Source organism: Phoenix dactylifera, chromosome 13 (assembly GCF_051530095.1).
Source record: "Phoenix dactylifera cultivar Ajwa chromosome 13, Ajwa_hap1_PhDact_Kaust_v1.1, whole genome shotgun sequence".
Classification (NCBI taxonomy): Eukaryota; Viridiplantae; Streptophyta; class Magnoliopsida; order Arecales; family Arecaceae; genus Phoenix; species Phoenix dactylifera.
In genome coordinates, this window is record NC_143202.1 from 24,160,857 (window position 1) to 24,173,871 (window position 13,015).

At 37.0% G+C, this 13,015-nt stretch overlaps 1 protein-coding gene across 3 annotated transcripts in view; it reads left to right on the plus strand.

Moving 5' to 3' along the window:
- Positions 1 to 12,409, plus strand: part of LOC120112157 (uncharacterized) — a 17,001-nt gene extending 4,592 nt beyond the window's left edge. For 2 of the 3 annotated variants that reach the window (XM_088709999.1, XM_008815564.5), the window contains exons 2-6: positions 880 to 1,074; positions 2,000 to 2,116; positions 2,223 to 2,372; positions 11,106 to 11,164; positions 12,058 to 12,409. In XM_088709999.1, coding sequence (XP_088566125.1) covers positions 880 to 1,074; positions 2,000 to 2,116; positions 2,223 to 2,372; positions 11,106 to 11,164; positions 12,058 to 12,193 — 657 coding nt within the window. In that variant the 3' untranslated portion in view covers positions 12,194 to 12,409. Of the gene's footprint in view, positions 1 to 879; positions 1,075 to 1,999; positions 2,117 to 2,222; positions 2,373 to 3,234; positions 3,645 to 11,105; positions 11,165 to 12,057 lie in introns of all 3 variants that reach the window. The other variant, XR_003383132.3, reaches the window with a different exon arrangement.
- The last annotated feature ends 606 nt before the right edge of the window (positions 12,410 to 13,015 follow it).

Genomic DNA, 13,015 nt, shown 5'->3' on the forward strand with positions numbered 1-13,015 from the left:
TAACAACTTTGTTTTTATGACAATGAAGCATTAATCTTTATTATTTCCAATTGTAGAACCTATGTATGTACTACCCATGCATTGGAAAATTATAGCTTTGCGAATTACATTTTGTTATTTAAAGAGAGTGCATGCTGATGCTCATCATTAACACTTGTTACCAGTCGATAGATATGTCAGATCTTAGCTCTAGCTTTCAAGCTTAAGAATAGTCTTGTCAAAAAATAACACATAAATTATAAAAAAATATTGAAGAAAAAACAGAACTAGACATCCCTGAATGATAAACTAAGTAATGAATTAAGTATCTTTACTTTTTTTTTCCTTAAAAGAAGACTCTGTAGTTTTTAGTTAACACCATATAGGTCAGACGAGGATTCTGTTTTGACTATTATTTATGCCTTACACATGATATGGAACACTGTTTGATTCAAGTCTTCGTTTTTAGCGTTCTACTGTAGAATACCACAGTGCAGCTTTTATCGAAGTTTCACATGAGCTATTTGTTCTGGAGGATACGTCAAGGGCTACTGAATCATGCTTTCTATTTTTCATGCCAAAAATAGCAGTCTGCTCTATAATACCACAGTGAATCTTTTATTGAAGTTTCACATGAGTTATTGTTCTGGAGGATATGTCAAGGGCTACTGAATCATGCTTTCTCCTTTTCATGCCAAAAATGTCTGTTGATTTTCAAAGTGCAGAATTTAGGTGAAACAAATTACTGAGTTCTTTATGCTTTCTCACATATTATATCCTTTTCTGCTAGAAGCTTATGTTCTTTTCTTGTGTACTTTGTTAATTTTAGTGTCTTGTTATATATTTGGTTTTCACTTACGATTTACTACCAGGGACTGTTTTTTTCATGTACTGGTATAGTGGCTTTGCGGATATTTGAGAGGAAACAGAGTCAAATGTAATTGGGGGAATCAACATAGGGATGAGGCAATATTGTTTGGGCCTGAAGAGGAGAATGGGGTCCAAGTTCCTACACAAGCTCAGTCTGTTGTTGAAGGCTCGAGCACAGTTGTTGTATCAGAGTACAAGCCCATACCTGATATCGATTATCTGCAGGTACCTTTTTCATGACTAAGGTTTAATATCATGGCATATCCAGCTCACAGAAAATTTTTATCAGATGTCCTGTCGTCCACATTGGATTTGGCAATTCAATTACTTATAAATCCTTGAATGGGGCATTTTAACTTGTATTCAGAGAAAGGCTGCGGTGAATTGCCTTGGTAAAGTCATGAACTAATAAATGAGCTTTAAATATCTTCAAAACCAAGATATTAAGATTTAATTTATTCAATTGATAGCCTATGATTTTTCTGAAACACCAGCCTCTTGAAATTCTGTGCAGCCTACTTGAGGGAATATGAAAGAAAGAGTCAATGAGAAACAATATATGATTCTCTAAAGTTGATTTCTGTCAACTCTTTGGGCTTTATTGTTGATAATGTCTCAAGCTGTGGATGTATCTCAGAGGTTAAGGTGACATAAACACATGGTACTCCTTAAGTGAGAAGCTGATTGCTTTTGTTCCGTAATACATTGCTGTAACTGTTGTATATAGTTCACTATTGAATACAAATGATATTTCTTACTCATAACGTAGATGGTAAGCAACCACACTAGCACTATTATGTCATGGATTTAAACTTTGATTGCCCATCACAGAAGGGACATCCATCTTGAGTATTCTTCATATTATGCATGTTAACTGATAGTTTCAGCAGTTTGTTGATATTTAAGAACAAATATGCATAGCTTGGAGATTAGATATTACAACTTGGGTTTTTTGCAATCTTTACTTATCTGAACTTGCAGTTCAGTTGTCTGCGTTCATGTACACATACCAAAACAGTACTTGAACATTTTAGCTTATACCTCTGTGCACATACATTAGTTATCCCTACACAGATAGCAATGTATCGCTATACACAGAGAGGGGTAGGGTTGCTTTTTCTCAGTTCATTTCTTATTCCTGTTTTTGCAGGAATTATTAGCCATTCAACAAGAAGGACCTAGAGCAATCGGTTTCTTTGGGACACGTAATATGGGATTCATGCATCAGCAGCTTATTGAGATTCTAAGTTATGCTATGGTGATAACGGTAGGATTTTATTTCTTCACTGCCATTCTGGCTACTTATCATTCTTTCAATCCTTTTTTCATTTAATCATAATTCTGGACATTTAAACCTGTTAATATCACTGCAGAAAAATCATATTTTCACTTCAGGAGCATCTGGGACCAATGCAGCTGTTATCAGAGGTGCTCTAAGGGCAGAGAAGCCAGAGTCGCTTACTGTAATCTTGCCCCAAAGCCTGAAAATGCAACCACCAGAGAGCCAGGAATTATTGTCTAAAGTAAGACTGATTTTTTTTAACCCCTTCCATTTTGAATGACATAAATGCAAAAGTGAGCTGCATGTGTCTTGTTCCCACAGTTCCAGACTTGCTGTGGAGCAGACACTTTGAAAAGTCCATATATGTATAGGTTGTATCATTTGGATTCTGTTTCTTGCTGCTTCTGTGACAGTCATCAAAATTTAATGATGAATGATGTTTAATAATTTGCCCTTCATACTCACGCAATCATGATATGATTGTATCTGTAGTAAAGAAACTTGGTCCCATTTTAGTAGACTATTCTAATTATATTTTGTCAGTTGTTTCCATTGACAGTTATACTGTTGATAATTGCATTTTATTGTAAAACTTTTCCACAGCTATTATATTGGTTTCCTTAGATATTCTTAAAGGTAATCTTGTGCATTCATGTGCATAATAACACTATGTAAGCCAAATATATATATGTTGTTTGTTCTTGCATTGCCTAAGCTTCCTTCAATGAACTCATTGCTAGCTTAATATGCTCCTTGCTATCTAAGGCTTCATATGGGCTGGAAGTTAAGAGACTGAGTAGTTTCAATATGGCTCTATTGGGAAGGTGATGGTAGAGGCATAGGGTGAGAGCAAGAAAGCTTGTATAGTCTCATAATTGCTTGTGATGCTTTGTAATAATAGGCTGTTAAAGTCCATATGTGACTCTTGGAGTGTAATTATTGAATCCTCCTAGATTACAAGTGGATGCTTCGGAACAGAGCTTTGCAGTTTTTACTTAATCAAATCATGTTGGTGAAACTTAAGTAGGTTTAACCGTAGTCTTGTTATGTAGAAATTTTATGTTTTTCTTATTTTCTTGGCTTTGTGTCTGTTTTTGTACCAGTTGTTTGGGCGATCGCATGGGTTGATCTGCTGCCACCCAACCCAAAAACCAGTCCATGAAAGAGATGGGAGGCGGGGCCTATGATTTTGGAGTTTCACTCAATTATGTAACAAGCTCTGGAATTATATTGGTCCAACAACATCCATTGTGAAATCTTGCTTCTTCCTTAGTAGTGATCACCATAGGGAAACCTGGGTTACTTCTGCCAAAAAGTTATCCATTTTGCCTTTCCAACTGCGAAACTATGAACAAATTTTTCCATTAGTGCCTTTGCCCACCAAATGAATTGACTTGTTTGTGTATTAGTATGTCCTGAAGACAGCTGTTGCTGAAGGGTCATTTCTTCAAGCCTTGTTGCATTGTGGCTTGATAATTTCTTTAGGCTATTTGGAAGGAATGAGATGTGCAAGGTTTATTTTTCGAGCCCCTTTTGGTATTATATGATAAATTTAATTGGAATGGACATTCACTTGTTGATAGCCATTGGTTGCTTATTCTACAGCCTGCTTAGGAAATTGAAGTAAATTTGCTTACAATTGTGTGCCTCTCTATATTTAGTCATTTCATAGTTATATGTTTACCTTTTGACTTATTCTTGGCCCATTTTAAAACTTATAGTTTTCTTCTTTGTGCGACTGTATGGTTTTCCCATCCTTTTGTATCTTTTCCATTTTACAATACTCCTTTTTTGTGCTTGTGTAAGATCAAAAAAAAAAAACGGTGTCATTCGTTCACCTCTACCTCTAGAATTGTCCACTTGACTTCTTTATTAAGTTCCATATAATGACACTACAACATTTGGTCATTTGGTCATGTTGTAGTCTTATTTGCTAATGGTGGTTTCCTTGTGGGGGATTTACGGGTAAGACATCTTTTTTTATTGATAAGAAGTGGCCAACAGGCATTCATTAATAGATTGTTAAAATATTACAAAAAATCAGCCCTGGCTAATTCCTGAAGAGTTGGAGGAATAAAATGAAGATATATATAATATAATAGGTATTACATTGCTCAACTCAAGCTGCTTGGACCTGTCAATCTGCTACTTTATTCTGGGAATCTTAATGATGTTACATGTAGTAAACTTGAGTCAAAGTTGGTGGATATTGCTCAAGATGTGGTGCATATGCCAAGGTGGAGTTCACCCATGGTTGAGGATTGCATGGAGAACTTGAAAATAAGTTAGCAGCGCCAGTATGGAGATAATACGGTGTTCTATTGCTAATTCCATGCCTTTAAGCAGAGATGTTGCCTCAGCCTCCTGCAGGTCCTTAGCTTTTGAATGCTCGGCATAAGCAATGTGAAGGTTGTGCTGGTCATTTCAAAAACACCACCAACCTGCTCATCATGTTGCCCAGAGCCAACACAAGTTGGATATGCTCACACTTGATTCATGAAGGGGGATGGATGCGGAGTTTGGAGGTTGAATTTATAATTGGGCAGGTCCGGAGCTTGAACTAGATGAACTTTTTGTAGAGAATTGATGGGGCATGAGTTCAGTTTCTGAAAGAGATCCTGAGCAATATATATTGTCATATTGGGATCCAATACACATCAGTTGGGGTAATTATGTGAGAAAATTGTCACTACCTGCCTTGTGATTCTCATATTCTGAACCTTACAGAAGCTGGATTCTCATAGAGCTGATCATCGTGTGTACTTTCTTGTATGATTTTTACCAAAATTAATTTATCAGAATTAGAGAAAATATCTATAAAATATTATAAAAAGGAAATATGAATCTTGGAATTTTCCTTATAGGGTTCTATCTATCAACTTTTTTATCGAAAATGCCCTTCCTTGGCTCCTAAACTACCATAAACTCCCCGTACCGGATAAAATAAGGAAAAAACTCACCAATTTCTCTCTCTCTCACCCCCTCCCCCTCCTCCTCCCCAACCCCCACCCCCGATCCCCTCCCAAACTATCTCTCCCTTAATCCAAACAAATCTGCTCACATTGTGTGCAGATCTTCTCCCTTTTCTTTCGTCTCTTTTCAATCCACTCACTCAAGATGATCTTTTGATATTTTCAAAATCCAATCGTGTTTAACCTTCATACCATTTTTATTTTAATACCTTATTAGATTTCCGAGAATATTAAGACTTACGTTTTATTTTATTTCTCTAATTTGTTACTTTTCATTTTTCTTCTCTTATAATTAATTTTGTGTATTCAATATTTTGCTTCCTTATTTTATGTTTTATTATTATAATTTCTTAATTGGTGTTTGTAGTTTTTAATCATTTTCTCTAATGTTTTTTGCATGTGCCCAGTTGCTAGTAATTTTCAAAAACAAATTTGTAAAATTTTACAATTAGTTTGGTCTTCACAATTAGCTTGTAAAATTTGTCATATCTTTAAAAGCTATTTATATCTAAATGTAATGCTTTTTTAATATATTTCTATTGAACCTGACTCCTCTCACATATATCAGTGAAACTCCTTATGGTGCAACTCTAGCCTTTATTGTTCTTGATGTGTCATCAATTTCCAGCATTCTATCTTCTTTATGAAGTTTTTGATTGTTCCCGATGTCCTTATCTGCCTAAAAGAAAAAATTAAATGACTCATTTATTTCCATCCATGCCCCATTTTTTCTGCTTATTTTAAGCTTTATTGGCTTAAAAGCAATTCTCCTAATTCGATATTTGCCCTATTACACCTGAGCAATTAATTCTAGCCTCTCTCCACGAAGAATTTGGTATCTCTCTGAAGATCTTTTTATAGAGAAGCTCTAGGAGAAGGTGGTGTTCTTCTTGGCCCTCGCTAACTTTTCTAGGAAACCCCTCTTTTGTTCGTTTTCTGGCTGAATATTTGCCTTTTCTGTCTACTACTTCCTCTTTGCCCTTTCCTTGGATATATTTCGGCAATCATAGTGTTGATCGCTTGATCCTCTCCCCATTTGAATTGATTTTTTTTCCTCACAGCCCCGAAGCGAAAGCATGTGCAGTTCTCCATATCCATGCTCGAGGAGGTGCATGGGGCATTTCCACATTGTCTTTCTCCAGTAATTTGGGGAGGCAAGGAGTTATAGTGTAAGAGCTTCAAGATGAGGCAGTGGAGTTATTGGAGGCTGTTCTACTGTTCATTATCTTGTTCCAGTGAGTATTGTGCTCGAATGTGGAAGGTTCTCCAGCTATCTGAAGCATGGAGATGCCATTGATTTATATCCATGTTCCCATTGCTTAGATGAGGAGTTAATCCAGAGGCTACATTTGGAGACAAAGGCCTTAAGATCGAGGCAGGTTTGGTAGGGATGTTGGCATCCTCCACCTACTATGTGGTTTAATGGGTTGGTCCATTTGGCCTTCTGCTAGATTGCGCTTAGGTTGTTGCCTCAGTGACTTGTTCTTAAATGTAAACTGTCATTGCATATCGGTGGGCTCCGCCTAGTCCAGCTATGGTTGACCTTTGGTTGAGGCGGTGCTAGGATGGCTCTTTTTATGTGGTTCAGTTGGGCTCCTTGTGTCCTCAAAAATAGATAAACAAATAACCAAATGAAGAATGCTAACCCTTACCTGCAGAATGCTAGCGCTTCCCCTCCTCTATGGTTTTAGCTGTTCATTGGTCCCTTTCAAGAATTACTGTTGAACTCAAGGTACATCAAACCGGTACCGGTTGGCATACCGGTACCGGTTGGCATGCCGGTGGCGACCTGGATCGAGTTGGTACCAATTCAGGCTGTACCGAATCGGTACTGACCTGGTCCGCCACGCGGGAGCGCACCCGCGCGGTTCCTAGCGAGCGCAAGCACGCTCCACGGGCAAGCGCGCACGGGATGTGTTTCCCTGCGTGAGACGCGTGCGGCGGCGTCATTTTCTTTTTTTTTCCTTCTCTTCTTCCTTCTTTTTTCCGATTCTTCTCCTTCCTTCTCCTCTCTCCTCCTCTCTTCTTCTCTCTTTCCCCCCTTCTCCTACGAGTAAGGAGTGGCGAGCACCCCGACGAGGCCTGGTACTAGTAAATCTTCTTCTTCTCTTCTTCTTCTCCTCTTTCTCTTCTTCCTCTTCTTTCTTCCTCTTCTTTCCTCTTTTTCTTCCCTATACGCGCGGGCGTGTTGCCCCGCGCGTACCGGTGGCCGAAACCGTTTTCCACGGCTGAATCGTACCGGTTGGCCCCGGTACCAGTACAGTACGTGCTAAATCGGCCGGTACGGGCCGGTTCAGCATACCATGGTTGAACTAGTACAGGACATGTGAAAAGCACATGGATGTGAAAGGGAAAAAATAGTGAAAATGCCCAGTGCTGTGTTATGCCCAGAGCTGTTTTGGAGATCACATGGCAGTTTGGTAGTTATTGCAAAAGAGTCAGAAAGAGGGTGGAATCCTATTCGTATTATTATATTGCAGATTTAATATATTATTGTGATACAAGATATCGCAAGGTTTTATTCAGTCCAAGGTAGTTGCCAAACTGGACATAGCTTGACATCAAACGAGATGATTGCTGAGTCAATATGGTATGAATTGGTGGCACTCATAGGGTTGGGCCATTCATGGACTGTTGCATTTCAGCACTATGGCTGATTGGGAACCAGTTTGGTAACTTGTCTGGGCTGCTAGCTTTTCCTTATACAGAAACAAAGTTTTTTTTCTTTTTTTGTGGGGGGGTGGGGGGTGGTCAAGTTCTAGTTTGAAAGACATATAAGAAGAGTTATTAGGAAAAAGCAAACATTAGTTTACTTCAAAGGTTAGGAGCAATGCTGCAGGAGCCAGCCATAATGCCAAAACTTTTTCCTGCACCACTGGCATGCCACATGGCACAGAGGATTGGTGCGGCCACCCATAGATGTAGTTAATACATACTAACCTATGGTTTACAAAAACAGCTTGTAACATTATAACAATCGTGATCTGCGAGGGAGTTCATTATGTTATATATGTTAATAACATGTATTTGCATAACAAAAGTGGCAGGGAGCAGTGATTGAGGAATGACCAGCAGCTAGTACAAGCTTTGCAGGGTGAGAGGGAGTAAAAGGAACCAGAAGAGGAAAGAAAGTGAGATCGCATGACAGAAAACAATTTGGCACTTTGCAAAAATACAAATCAACCAATACTTCCAACTTATAATTCCACCCAGACATAGTTGGCAACCTGCTATCATTTTGAGTCATTGTTCAATAAAAGAATAGCAGCTGTTTAACTCACCTTATACCAGAAGGAAACTTAGGGAGTACCATAGCAATGAATGATGCTCGATTAATGTTATGTTTCGTATTTTCCAAGTTTAAAGATGTTACAGAATTGCTGAATAAGACTTTATGGTTTGAGAGATAAGGATTACATTAATCATTGTAGATCCATTATGAAAACTGAAAATTGATAACACTGTTTTGCAAACGTTGACTTTGAAGAGTTCTTCCATTTGCAATTCGAATGATTATTATTTATGATGGAGTTTGCAAGGTAACTTTGTTTATCTTATATGCAATGGGTGGCATGGATAAGTTATTTACATTTTTGCTGAACTGTGAAAATGCAAGGTCATGGACATATTCAATATTCAAGTCACTCATTTCCTTCAATTATTTAAATTGGTTGTTTGCAAACTGGTTTTTGTATCAACTGCTCCAGATGATTTGTAGCAATGAAAATTAACGAGAGCTTATTTGTTCTTTCTAAGGTCAATTATGCTACTAATTAATCATATTTCCTTTCTTAAGCTTTTGATCTTTTTTTTAAAAAAAAGAAATTCAAAATATTTTTTTTTTTCATTGCTGGTCATGAAAATAATGAAGCACAGATGTGAACTAAATTTTAATAAATTTCTTAAATAATTAAGCTACTGAATGGCACATATATAGCATGTTTTAGTTACATAAAGTAATGTGAGTTCTCCTCTTGGGTATTATATATTCTGTTTTACATTGATGAAAATAGAGTAAGCATTATAAGCAATGAACCCCCTATGGTTAGAATGTAGCTGCCCAGGCTTAACGTATCCCATGTTCAACCTGCTTAGGTCTAGCTGCCTAGGTTTATGTAAGCCAATCACCTAACGAGTGCCAGGTAAACTGCATATACCTAGGTGTCTCAGGTGAGTTAAATTTGACTTTCTTTTTTTCTTTTTCTCAATTGGCTGGGTCTTAGGCAGATAGGTTGGAGTGTCAGTGCTTGTAGGCGAGGAGGTTATAACTCTGCATCTCTTATTTCTGCTTAAAATTCTTAGTTACAAGTCATAGGTTCCCCGTCATTTGGTAAAGTTGCCTGTGGCATTAACTCATATGGGTCACTTGTTCTCTGGGTGATTGATAAATATTTTTGTGTAATTTAGGAAAAAAAGGTAATGTTAGTAGTTAATATGTCTTGCTAAACTGATACAGGTCTTTAAGTATAACAATATTTCCTTAATTTTCCATTGCATATTTATTTTTATTCTAATTTTTTCTCATTTTGTTTTGTATGCACATGATATTTAGTTAAAATTTTAATGCTTTTTTAATTACATCTATGTATGCATTTACCTATGTGTTTGGCCTTTACCTAAGTGACAACTTGCTGCATAACGTGACTGCTTTTAGAACACCGGCCAAGTCACTAGTAGACCATTGTAAATCAGCTCCATGGGCCTGACCATCATGTCTATTTAAGAGCAATGCTTGGCATGCTAGTGCCTCATGTTGCTGTGCATCAAACGATTCAAACACTTCTCAAATAACCTTTTGTTTTTAATTTATCATGGTTTTAAGAGATCTTCTTGCCTTATGGCTAGAACCATTTATCCAAGTTTTGGTACAAAATATTCCTGAGAATTAAAACCCTTCTAGAAGATATCAAAATAGACTTGGAAACAGAAAGAAACTGCACCCCTGCCAAATTTTGGCATTGAGAATCTCCAGCAAAGTCTTCTGCAGCCATGAAAAAGGAAAAGTGAATACTAGCAAAATACTTGTTCTTCCCCTCCACATTCTGGTAGTTGTGCTGTGATTTGTCTGTGAGCACTAACAATGCTATATATGACTCTATATACGCCATGCACCTACGGATTTGCATGGATGAAATTGAATGCTTGGGGTGGGGTGTGGGGATCAAGTTCTTCCTTTAAAAAGCAAAAGGTATTGGGTGAAACAAATGATAACGAGAAAAATACTCAATTTTGACATTGCAAAACCAGTGCATATGTGGCTTCCATAAAGTGGTTGCTCCTCTTAGTATGGTGGGTGTTTGGAGGTGTTGTTCTTTCAGTAAATTCCTCATTTGATTACTAATGGTTCATAAATTAACAATCAGAATATCATGGTTCAACAACCTTCAAAAGTGCCCCTTTTTCTTTTCTTTTTTATTTTACTAACCTTTTGCAGATGGATAGCTAACTGCAATGCTTTGATTTTTGTATTATCTAAGTAAAGATAAGTACTAAGGAATTAAGGACTAAAAGATGTTTGCAAACATTTTCATGGGGAAAGTAAAAGAGGGTGAAGTTGTCGGGACCAAACTTTGGAATATGTGATATGATGATATGGTTATGAAGATTCATCATTCTAAGGGTGGCTGTTGACATCGTGGCTGGAGGCATATGACACCACATATGCAGAATTTCCTGAAATATGTTGTATCATGCTAGTTTAGCTACTGTACCATTAATTGAAATCTGAAACTTCTTAGAACATCATCCACCTTGGCTGCCCTTATACATTTAGCATCATGTGTCTGGGATCATCAAGTGGACTAATTTCTGGTTGCATGTACATCTGAAGACATGCTTTATGCTTCATTTAGTGCAAAAGAAATTACTAATTACTTCTGCTGGAACAAGTAAATTCATGAAAGTGATTTCGATATACTTATGAGATTGTTTAGTCAGTTACATATTGAAAAGGCAATCTTTTTCGTTCTTTCATTAACTCTTTTTTTTTTTTAATTTTGCAGGTCAAAAATCTGATTGAGAAACCTGAGAATGATCATCTGCCATTGATTGAAGCTAGCAGGTATGTTACTGGTGGTGCATTTACCTTTTTCTTGTCCATAATCACCAAATTTGAAGAACATCATTACCAATCGGAGAAAATTCTACACCCAAATTGAACTTTCTGCTGTGTCTTACAGATCCAATAGAGATTGGATTTGGTACTGCTACTTAGTTCTTACTAATTTATGAATGCATCAGTTTGTTCTTTGCAATTACAGAGACCCTGAAGTGAGAAAAGAGCATGTGTATCTTTCTACAATGTTTCAGCCCATTGTTAGATCCATAGGATCAGCTTATCATATCCATTTTCTCTCTAATTCAACCCTGCTTAGGAAATTTGAGGCCCAGTTACTGTTGTACCGTGACAGTTGTACCATGAGCAAATTGTTGAAAAGCATGATAGAGTCAAACTCCTTTGCCACATTCTTCTATATTATCTCCGTTAAGATATAATAAGAAGAAATGGTATTCCTGTTCTTGCTCAGTGTTTGCTAAAATTTGACTGTCACCCTCTTCTAATAGTACACAAAGAAATGCACACCGTTTTTTCCAGTTGGAGACAAGAATCAGTGTTCCCGAATAGCCTATATAATTTCAGAGCTGTAAAGGATGTAATAATTGGATCAACTCCATAAAGAATCGGACTGCATCAAATTTTATTTCCTGATGAAGCTATGTCCTCCATTATACATGGCTTGTGGTGGTTCAACCCTTGGTTACCACGCTGACTTTCTTGGATGTTCATTATTTCTAGGAATAGTAGGAAATGCAGGGAGTAGATGACTTTATTTGTCTTAGTACACTGCACACTTACTTCTGATATCCATTGGAGCATGAATACATAATATAATTTCGAGTCTAATTCTAGAAGGGACTAGATATTCTGCTAACACTTCGACGCTGGAACAACAGGCTCTGCAACATGGACATTCTCTCAAAGGTACAGCAAGTCATCTGTTTTGCATTTCATGATAGCAGATTGCTCATGGAGACCTGCCAGGAGGCAAAGAATCTTCGAAAAATTGTTACTCTCTTTTACTTGGATTGATCTCCATATAGAATGATAAGAGATTCTATCTAATTTTTGTTTATGAGATGGCAGATGGGGTTCCCTCAATTACTTTGTTCTTTTTGACTCCCTTGATATTTTGGGGGGAATTAGATGTATTTGTCCTGGGGCTTAAAAAGGAGGCTTCTCATTATTCCTATTCTTCGATAGAAAACAGTTGAAGGTGCAATGGAGCAGTCAATATTTATTGGTGCATGCGAGATATTTATATTGCTGTCAAAGGCTATGGTTTTTTCAGAAGTATTTTGTTTACATTCAAATCATAATTCTAATGCAAGTTATGAAAGGAACATCCATCTGGCGCAGCGAATACTGTTGCAGCTTTAGGGCTTGGCAGTGTTTTAATCATATTACAGTCAAAAAGTCTGTAAGGACAATTTCAGCTATAAAATTTTTGCAGAAATAACCTACTTTATTTTTTTTTTGGCCAATCAGTCCGTAATTTATTTTTTGCAAGAAATCAAGAATGGCCAGTTTTAAAATTTTGGGCACTTTTGTCCTTGCCTTACAAATATACTCCAGCATGTGAATATACACTGCACGCGCAAGAAATGTGCATTCATTACTGAAAATATATACATCCATATGAAAAAAAAGCACATTCACCCAGAAAGTATGCGCATTCTTTTATTTTTTTTAATGATATGCATATATGATCTTGGCTGGAGTGTGTTTGCTTGAGGTAGATTAAAGTATCTGAAAATTTATAAATTCGACTGTTCTTACCCAAAAGAATGAAGGAAAAGAAAATGTGAATCTGCAACAAGGAAAAATTGGGCTGTTTTTATGCAAAATGCCATT